The following is a 10426-nucleotide window of genomic DNA, read 5'->3' as shown; positions in this document are numbered from 1 at the left end:
TCAAGGTGAAGATACTGATTTTCCAGACAAATTGGTTTTTATTTACTCTGATAATGATATGATCTCTCAAATTCATGAAAAACCACCAATTTATCACTTAGACTCTACGTTTAAATTAATTATTCATGGATTTCCTTTTTATGTATTAGCTACCAAATTTGCTAATACTCATTCTATCCCTTTGTGTTATTTTATAATATATCCAGATAATAGTGAAAATATTTCTTTTTGCTTAAGTAAATATTTTGAAACAACTCACACAGAACCTGAATTTATCATGTCTGACTGTGCACTAAACATTTTCAACGGATTAGGAATTCATTTCCGGAGTGCAATATCTTTTGGTGCGCGCCACATGTAATACGCGCACTTAAAAAGAATCTCTCAAAGATAAATGATGAAGAGATTAGATCAGAAGTCGAAAAATTTATGAACATTTTATGTTATTATCGTGATTGCACAGAAGAAGTGCTGCAAAAATGTATAAAGAGCACATTTTGATAAAATTCAAGATCAATTGGAATTTAATCAATACTTTACACGTCAGTGGGACATTCATAAACAACAGTGGATAGCCGCTGCCAGACCAAATGAATTAACCGTTGTGAATAACGTTTCTGAATCTTTATTTAAAAAGATAAAATATCACGATTTTGGCTGCGTTAAAAATCAAAGAATTGATGTTTTTGTCAAAAATCTTTTAGAAGAAGTTGCACCCAATTACTTTTATCGTATTAAAAACGATTTACTTCAAACAGGTTTTATTCCTTCAATTAGAATTCGCGAGCCTCGATTGACAGATTATAAACAAAATTGAAAAGAGAAGTTCAATCACGTTTATACCAAGTATTAAATTTTGTTCAGAATCAAGAGCCAATTTGAATCCATTAAGATTTTTATTGGAAAATGCTGAAGAAAAACTTTCTCAAATAAATGAGAAGATACAAAATTCAATTACATATTTAAGATCGTTTGAAATTCCAAATGAATTGTTAGATACGTATATGTTAGAAATTAATGAATTTTGTTATAATTCTCCAGATTATATTTTAGAACATTTCGAAGAATTTTTGGAGGATTTCAAAGAAAAGAATAATTTAATAGACTAAAAAATTTATTATTTTTATTTATCGTGAATTTTAAATTGTCACTTTTTAAGTGTTACTCCCTATTGAAAGTGTCACTTTTTGGGTGTCACTTTTTCGGAAATTCTTATATACTCATTCAGATTACATTAAAATAAACTACTTTAATTGTGATCAAAATTGTAGGTATTTGATCATTCGAGTTTTATTTTTACAGTTTCCTCAATATATTCATAACTTCCCAGATTTATTCTTAGTTTTCATTATTTTACGACGACGAAATCATAGGGACAGAAATTCTTCGATATACAACTCATGTGGATGTAGCATTTAATGAATTAAATGATTCTCAAAAAAATGATATATTCGAAACAATGAAATTGCACTACGGCGATAATAATTATTCAATAAGAACTTCGATGTTACTTGCAATTCTCAAAAACTATAAACCTGCAGGAGAATATTGTTTGGATATAACCAAAAATTATTGGCAAGATATCGAAAATAATTCACCTGATATTCAGTTTAAGGCAGGTATCATTCAGTCCATTATTAACATTGACGAGCAATGTCTTATTGAACTATTCAAAATTCATTCGATTTTTACAGATCAGATTTATTATCATATCAGAAAATAGCGTTTTTACAGTCTTTTATGACTTTTTTATTGACAAATTAGAATTTTTATTTTCAAACGTTGAAGAAACCATGAAAGAAACTATGAAAGAAAAAACTTTATTGTTTATATTAGCATTTCTTGCTGTTTCCTCTGAAGAGAACATGATCTTGTTAAGAAATTTAAAAATCAAATGGGAATATGCTTTTCGATTTGGGATCCATTGGTAATTACCATGGCTTCCCATGTTATTGGAATTGGATCCAAAAAAAATTCAAAAAATAAAATACGATAGTAAAAAGTATAAAAATTTTGATGAAATTTATTTTTCAATTTTTTTTGGAATATTTGTTAAATTTGAATCTATTTTAAATCGGTGTATATACAAGAAAAATGATATATATGTCACAGTGATAGATATATTAGAAAATTGAGCAATGAATGATTTCAACATACCAAAATTTTCCATTAATCGTCAAATTTTTACCAATTTTTCCCAATAACCGCCATATTTTTACCATAATTTCCTTCATTATTTTTAAAAATTATAATATGGTATTGTAAAAGAAACTTTTTTATCAAATTGATAAGCAGATTTTTTTACAAAAAATAGGCATTGTGAAACTTGTAATCACAGATGAACAATTTAGGAAGTCCAAAACATATTCTGAGCTTAATTCGTAAAACTAAAAATTTTATTTCGTATTAAATATCGAAAAATTATTATTGGAGCGTGATGTAACATATTGTTTCTTATCATGAGATAAAGTGAATATTATCGTAGAAATCCGTAGATTTAGAGTTTGAGTTTCGAATTTTCACCGAATATTAACTACCACCAAAAGGCTCGGGCTACTTGAATATTTCGAGAAATGTGCAACCATGTCTGCCATCGATAATGGCGAATTCGGACATTTAAAATTATTTACTTCAAAAAAGTATGAAACCATAAGAATTCATACAAGCCTTGACCACTGATGCATATGCCCATATAACAATTATGAAAAATCATAATTACAAGCCATATAAGCTTCATATGACATATGAGTGTCAAAAATGTGAGGATATAAAAGGGAGAGTATCACTAAGTCTCCCAGTTTAGTCCACTTTTTGATGGAAAATAACCGTTTTACACCAAGGGATTTTTTCCAGCAAAAATTTGGGTACGTTAAATTGATGAAAAAGTTAGATGAAAAGAAAATTGAAAACTTTTTTTGATTTTTCAAACCTCAGATTTTGTTGTTTAAAATATAATAGCAATACTTATTATCATATAAATAGTAATATGGAATCAAAATTATCCGATTTTTGTTGAAATTTGATTAAATTTGATATTAATCTGTAATGCACAATAAATCGGTTGAACTCATTTTTGACACTTTACAATTTTTTAAAATATATTATAATCATATTATTTATATAACATAAATTAAATTTATCATTTTTTTGTTGTGAATAAAATTTTCAATTACTTAATCCATACAATTATATTTTTATTTTAAAATATTAAATGATATTTCATTGTTTTTTAAATCAATAATCAATAACTTCACAAAAAGTGAAAAAATGGCTGATCAAAACCATGAACAAGAACAAAATCCATATATGATCGCGTATATGGATTATATTATATCGAAAAAGACAGCAGATGAAGTTGCCAAGGACCTCCATATTGGCCGTAGAAAATTAATTCAAGAATGGAATAATCTTGGATTGCAACTTAAAAAAGAGGCGGTCAAGAAAAACCATACAGGGAAGACATAGTCCCTATCATACATACCGAAAAAGCAAAATTTAATCTCGGATACAAAAAACTTTTCGAAAGTTACATCCACAATGAAGATGTAAGTTATAACGATTTACGAAAAATATATGAAAGGGAAGGACTATTTAAATTCCGTCGCGAAAAAGAAAAAGAAGACAAACATCCTAATCAATATGTCGCAAAATTCGTTAATCAGCAGTGGCACACAGATTTGAAGAGTTTTAAAGAAACTATTAACGATAGAGTTCATAAATTTTATTTAATCGCGTTCATTGATGACCGTTCACGATATTGCATATATTTCGAAATATTAGAGAACAAAACAATGGAGAGTACATCGAGAGCTTTACAAAACGCAATCGATTACATTCCTATCGTTCCATACGAAGTTTTATCTGATAATGGAACAGAATTTGTCGGCAGACTTTTCCAAGATGTACTCAAAAGAAATGGTATAAAACACCACAGAACAGAGCCGTACAATCCACAACTCAATGGCAAAGTGGAGCGTTTCTGGCAAACAATTTTCTCAGCGCGCAACAAATTTATTTCAATTAGAGAACACATTCCGGCAGCAATCAAATAATACAACGAAGAATGGGTACACACATCCTTGAAAAAACTATACGGAGGGTCACCAAGACCGAAATCTGTTTGGGACTCAGAGCACAAATGGAATGAAACCATGGATCCAGAACCTGGCTTCGAGGTAGAACCCAGATAATATACAAATTTTGGAATAAAAAGTTTTTTATATAATTTATAATTTTTTTCTCGTTTTTTTTTAAAATACACAATATGTATAATTCAGTATATGTTACTGTTTCATGTTTGAATATGAAAAAATCTCAAATACTTGTGAATATGGGACAATTGCAGCAATTAAAAAAATTGAGCTTTAGACGAAAGTTTGTTGAGTAAGAGATACGGGCCAAGGGTCAATACCTTCCAAGCATACGTTTCAACTCAGAAACTCATAAAGTTAGTCTGAATAACTTAACATTTCAGGTCAAATATCTCGTTAGATAAAAAGAATTAAAGAATGGGAGGGCCTTGGTTTATATAAGTATCATAAAGCCTACAAAATAAAGAAAGAAGTTAGGAATTTGATTGAGAGAGATATATAATTTAAATGAATTTTTAGCCATTTTGGCTGGGAATTGGAGGGTGTGAGTACTATTCCATGAAATAGTTTCTCACACCCTCCAATTCTTCCTATGGCGTTGAGAAAATTTTGGTGAAATGCGACGACAATTCACCAAAATTTCTCGACGCCATAAGTATTTTTTTACATATCTATTTGTTTCGAATCAAATTCTATTATCCCATAATACTATAATTTTACAACAAACCCTAATCCAAAATTTGCCATGTAAATCTTTTTTGACATGTAAACCTGTTACTTTTTGTCAAAAGTGAAGTCAACCGAATTTCTATGAACAACAAATTTGATATTAATCAAACCTCAATTTTGTAGCCCCAAAATATCTTAATCATACAATTATAATATATGCTTGATAAAAGTATTAATCTTGATGGCTAATTTTTGATTTATATCATATTTTGTATCAAAAATTAGCTATTTAAACTCTAAACTCAAATGATGATTGTATGATTGATATGAGGATAATGAGCATATTCATATATCATTCATTTTAAGGATTAATATCCAGTTTTATTATTTTACAAAATTATTTATAATCTCAATTTAAAGTTGAAATTCTAATAAGATATATTTGGGTGTTTTAAAGGAAATCACATACTTATATTTTTGTGTCGCGAATCATCGAATTTTGAAATTTTTTTGAGCATTCAATTTAATTTTTAATAGGTCCTGATTGGTTCCTTTGTTTTAATGTTGGTTTATATTGTTGTGCATGAAAATTCGGTTCACTTCACTTCTGACAAAAGTGACAAGTTTACATGGCAAAAATATATAGGGTATTTTTTTTTAAAAGTAGTTATCTTTATATATAAAAATAAAACTTTTGATATATTTGAGTAAATGATTTATTAATTTATTTATTTATTTTTTTTAAATCAAATCATATAAATATATATATATATAATAGTGAAATAGAACAAGAGATAATTATTGATGATTAAATTGTAGACGAGGATAAAAGTTTAGATAAATTAATAAAATTAGTGTGGAATCAGACAAATTTCGGGTTGTTTGGGAAGGAATTGTTGGCTATGATGTACTGATTCATGATCAGTACATCATAGCCAACAATTCCTTATACAAAGTTCAAAAACTTGGGTGCAATCAGTTCTGATTGCACCCAAGTTTTTGAACTTTCTTGAGGGAATGGAAGAGTAAGAGGTATACATTATGAATATATACCTCTTACCCTTCCATTCCCTCTCTGACAGCGGGAAACTTTGTCTGAATGTTAAACTATTCAGACAAAGTTTCCCGCTGTTTGCGAAGGAATTGTTGGCTATGATGTACTGATTCATGATCAGTACATCATAGCCAACAATTCCTTATACAAAGTTCAAAAACTTGGGTGCAATCAGAACTGATTGCACCCAAGTTTTTGAACTTTCCATTAACAATTGTTCAATCACATTTATACAACCCAAATCTATACCAATCATACTCTTATTCATACATCATATTTTAAAAACTTTTTTGCAATATGATGTTATTGCAACAATTTTTTTTCTTTTCTACTTCCAATTAGCACCTTAAAAACATTAGACACAATCACTGGCTCATATGCTCCTATTCTGAATCTAACACTATGCAAATTTATACAATTTCTCCACAAATCTTACATTCATTTTAATTTCAACGACCATTATTACCACAAAGAATCTTACCTTCCCCTACAAAATCTAACTATCTATCAATTTAAAAAATGTTACAAAATATTAAATGAATTTTTTTTCTATACGTAATTTAAAGTTCTTAAACTCTCAGCATCAGAATATCCTTACATAGCTTAGCTATATATCGTATTACTTTATGAATAAAAAAATTATTTAAATTATAATAAAATGTTTATTCGTATTTTTACTTTATTTTTAGTTACGAGGCTGTATTTCGAACTCAGGATTTGGGTTTAAGTCCTTTGTCCATTTAGGACCCTGGTCCCAAATTGATTTTGGAGTAGGTTTTCCACCGAAAAGATCTTTAAGAGCTGTATGAACCCATACTGTGTTGTATTCTTCTATTGCGTGAGGTAAAAATTCTCTTATTTCGATAAAATCTGGGCGAGCCGAAAAGATTGTTTGCCAAAAACGTTCTATTTTACCATTCAACTGTGGTGTGTAAGGTTCTGTCCGATGGTGTTGAATGCCATTTACTTGAAGAACGTTTTTGAAGTCCTTTCCTGTAAATTCGCATAGATCCACTTCTTGTCTTTCCATTTTTTTGAATCAATTTATACAAATAAACTTATAAAACACAAAATTATTATTTTATAATATAATTCTTAGATAATACATCCGATATGTAAAGTGTCAAAAATGAAGTGAACCGAATTTTCATGCATTACAAATGTTGGTTTATATGATCTTTAAAAGTGTTTTCAAAACCTATTTTTTCCCAAAAAATTTTTAATTTATTAATAGAAATATATGCTGATCATTTAATTCTCATTTTCCCTCAAAATGAAGTTTACAAATGTCAAAAAATTGAGAGGTGTCACTTTTGACCAATTTCTGTTTATAACTATCGGAAGTATGAAGTTAACAATCTCTGGAGTTTGAGTGAAAAGTTGAATAATAACATTTAAGAGGCAAGTGGTTGCAAGATTGCGAGGCCTACATAATTCATTGGAACTAATGAAAATGTTGGTGTTTAATTTTTTATTTATTTATTTTTTTGAATTCGCATAGCACTTTTTCAATTGGTTGCATTCATTACCTTCATCTTTACACTCTAGATCAAATAGATCTTAATTGTTCATTGAATGCAACTAGATCAGATAATTTAGTAATGTAACCAAACCCTCGCCTCCAACTGATGGTTGACTAAAACTTACACCGCTCTTAAAAAGTGGAGGCTTTTTGTAAGCTCTCACCTGCAGAAATTAGGAAATTTGAGAACTCGATTTCACATCTAGGAAACGATTTTGGAATTAATCTGTCTAATCTGAAGGAATTTCTAGATTTTCAAATTATCTTATAAAGGACAGATTGTCTTACTTGAAGGAATTGGCAAAGTTGTTCTTGACTTTGGTATGTACAGAAGTAGCATAATATGATGAAAAGCTGTGTTAATGGTAAGTACTTTGAAGGTTTACCTCTGAAACCATATGTATTGGTTATGTTTAATAGTTGTAACATCAAAAATTGGCAATGAATCACTTATCTCATCATCATGTGCTGCATGTATTTATTGTTCCTTAAGCTCTTCTTTAACTTCGTTGCAGGTTTTTAGAATCATATCATGAAGTTATCCGGAAGCTAATTGAAAATGCTTTGAATTTGCCTTTTAAAAAAATAATGTCGCATACAATTATCCATATATATAAGTATATTTGAACCATTAAAATGTAACCATCCTTATCCATGAATTGTAATTTTTTATGGGAGGAACCAAGCATTTTCTCTGTTGTTCGTTGTCACTTTTTAACATTAACAGCAAGAGATTTACAAAGAGATAAAAACTTTTTGATCCATTACAGATCTAAGACAGCATGCTACATTAGAGCAATTGCCTATGTATGCTTTTCTGGATCAAAAGTAATTCTAGAAGAATCATTCTTTCCGGATTATTGCCACTTTCATGACGAATAATCATCATGAGATTGAGCTTTGAAATGATATGCCTCGTGGAATCAAAGTCATATTTGTGATGACATAAGTTGCGAATTTCTCCGTTGAAATGTTCTTCAGTGAGAGTTATGAGATGAGAGAAGTTAAAGTTTTCATATTCAGAGGTCTCATTGACAAAGATCACAAGATAGCATAACTTAGCCTTCATGTGCTCTTTATCTGTGAAAAAAGTCCATGTGTGTTTCTCTTTTCCTTTTCCCATAGAAAAGACTTGAGAATTGATATTACACCTATCATATGCTCTCAACAAATAGAAAGTCATGTACAATGTGTAAGTGAGGAGATTAATTCGTGATTTTCTGTCAATTTCCTAATTATGGATTGCTTCAAGCCAGAAAGCAAAAGGAAGAATGTGGTAAGACGAAATGGTGGAAGTGAGGCATATCTCAATATTTTCACCAGATCTTCAGGCATTTAGCATGGATATATATTTGTTATCATGATTTGTATTTAGTTTTAAATTTTCAAACAAAATTGAACAAAAAATACACTTAGAAGATATTCAGCTCTGATCTCAATCTCACCACACTCACACACAAAATTCGTTCGATCAAAATTCTCTCGGGAAAATGTCACCTTTTTTATCATAGAATCTCAAAAAATAAATACCGTGGGTTGAAACGATAGGTACCGAATTCAAAAATTTGGTACCAAAAATAAAAATTCTATAAATTATCAAAACGTGCTCTATCAAATACTCTCAATTCTTGAATCACACTCAAAATTTGAGAACTCTGGTCTCTCGCATTTTCACTACCCGACGATTTTTTTTTCGTGAAAAATTGATGGAAAATTGGTGGTCCTCTGCTTTTTGAGTGGGTTCCGTTTAAAAAAGTTGATGAATCCTCAGCTAGCTGCATTCAAGCAACTACCAGAATATCTAGAATTAGATCACTATGTAAGGCAGAACATCCTTACAAGAGATAAGCTCGATATTCTGGAAAAAGAGTTAGCGGACAAACATACAAGCAAAAAAAGTTTTTATTCAATCAACTCAAACACGGTGACGCGCGCCCTCCTCAGAACTGCTACCTGTTTGAAATGGCAACGTGGTATGAAAGGGGGTGGAGTGACCTTACTCTCAGCCCCAGACGAGATTAAATTCAAGAACCTCGTCAATGAGATGGCAAACGAGCTCAACTGTATAACGACTGCAATGGCTCGTGCAGTCGTATACGAGTTGAATGAATACCGCCTCAAGTTTGCATCACGAAATTTTGATTTGCAAATTGCCCAAATCTTGCTTTGCGCCTGAAAGATTATGTTCAGGAACCGAGCAAAGGTTGGCTGAACCATATGGCCAAAAGGCTCGGCATAAGGATCTGCAGCGCGCAAAGCATTGATGCTTTACGGCGAACTTCTTGTGATGCTACCCAAAACATATCGCGAACATGGACGAATCAACGGTTTCTTCGAAGCGGAAATTTCGTGTGCTTTCCTCCAATGCCAATCGTCCTGTACGTCCAGAACATTCCCAGTTTCCCCACATAACTGGAGTCGTAACGATTTTCGGGGATGGAAGTACAATGCCACCAATGTTCATCTTGCCCAAAAAGAAGAAAATCGATCCCCAACTCGAGGCATATGATGCTTTCTACACGATGTCTTCATCCGGTTGGATGAATCGTTTTCTATTTACAGTGTACTGTATTTACTTCATTGCTGAAGTGCAGAAGCGTAGGGCTGATATGTTACCGCAAGATGCAGCTCAGCCATTCCTTCTCTTGGTTGACGGACATCCGTCACGTCTGTCATTTTATGCAAACGATTTTCTTCGTCAGTTTAATATTGATTTACTTGTATTTCCTGTACATACAAGTCATATTCTCCAACCTTTACTTCACTTCTGACAAAAAGTGACAAGTTTACATGACAAAAATAGTTTACATGGCAAAAATATATAGGGTATTTTTTTTAAAGTAGTTATCTTTATATATAAAAATAAAACTTTTGATATATTTGAGTAAATGATTTATTAATTTATTTATTTATTTTTTTTAAATCAAATCATATAAATATATATATATATAATAGTGAAATAGAACAAGAGATAATTATTGATGATTAAATTGTAGACGAGGATAAAAGTTTAGATAAATTAATAAAATTAGTGTGGAATCAGACAAATTTCGGGTTGTTTGGGAAGGAATTGTTGGCTATGATGTACTG

General features: G+C 30.5%; 3 protein-coding genes across 3 annotated transcripts, besides 10 other annotated features; all 3 read left to right on the top strand.

Annotated features, from left to right (window-relative positions):
• The first annotated feature begins 1192 nt into the window (after positions 1–1192).
• Positions 1193–1222: a mobile genetic element.
• Positions 1193–1222: a terminal%2Cinverted (terminal inverted repeat of MuDR-2B_TvMULE3 transposon ID:TVAGG3_0092810).
• Positions 1223–3791: 2569 nt separating this feature from the next.
• Positions 3792–4052, top strand: TVAGG3_0092800 (K02A2.6-like family; the record flags this gene model as incomplete). Its single annotated transcript, XM_051222496.1, has 1 exon — positions 3792–4052. The coding sequence occupies one exon, from the start codon at positions 3792–3794 to the stop codon at positions 4050–4052; it is 261 nt and encodes an 86-aa protein (XP_051107482.1).
• Positions 4053–5622: 1570 nt separating this feature from the next.
• Positions 5623–6033: a mobile genetic element.
• Positions 6034–6457: 424 nt separating this feature from the next.
• Positions 6458–6502: a mobile genetic element.
• Positions 6458–6502: a terminal%2Cinverted (terminal inverted repeat of LTR141 transposon ID:TVAGG3_0092780).
• Positions 6503–6861: 359 nt separating this feature from the next.
• Positions 6862–6906: a mobile genetic element.
• Positions 6862–6906: a terminal%2Cinverted (terminal inverted repeat of LTR141 transposon ID:TVAGG3_0092770).
• Positions 6907–7115: 209 nt separating this feature from the next.
• Positions 7116–7149: a mobile genetic element.
• Positions 7116–7149: a terminal%2Cinverted (terminal inverted repeat of Banshee-A3 transposon ID:TVAGG3_0092760).
• A 1946-nt stretch (positions 7150–9095) lies between these two features.
• TVAGG3_0092750 (DDE endonuclease family) lies at positions 9096–9512 on the top strand (the record flags this gene model as incomplete). Its single annotated transcript, XM_001303287.1, has 1 exon — positions 9096–9512. One exon carries the CDS (start codon positions 9096–9098, stop codon positions 9510–9512), a length of 417 nt encoding a protein of 138 aa, XP_001303288.1.
• Positions 9513–9648: 136 nt separating this feature from the next.
• On the top strand, positions 9649–10107 carry TVAGG3_0092740 (DDE endonuclease family; the record flags this gene model as incomplete). Its single annotated transcript, XM_001303288.1, has 1 exon — positions 9649–10107. One exon carries the CDS (start codon positions 9649–9651, stop codon positions 10105–10107), a length of 459 nt encoding a protein of 152 aa, XP_001303289.1.
• Positions 10108–10375: 268 nt separating this feature from the next.
• Positions 10376–10426: part of a mobile genetic element that runs on past the window's edge.

Source organism: Trichomonas vaginalis, chromosome IV, assembly GCF_026262505.1.
Source record: "Trichomonas vaginalis G3 chromosome IV, whole genome shotgun sequence".
NCBI classification, from domain to species: domain Eukaryota; phylum Parabasalia; order Trichomonadida; family Trichomonadidae; genus Trichomonas; species Trichomonas vaginalis.
This window is presented reverse-complemented; position numbering and strand designations above follow the sequence as displayed.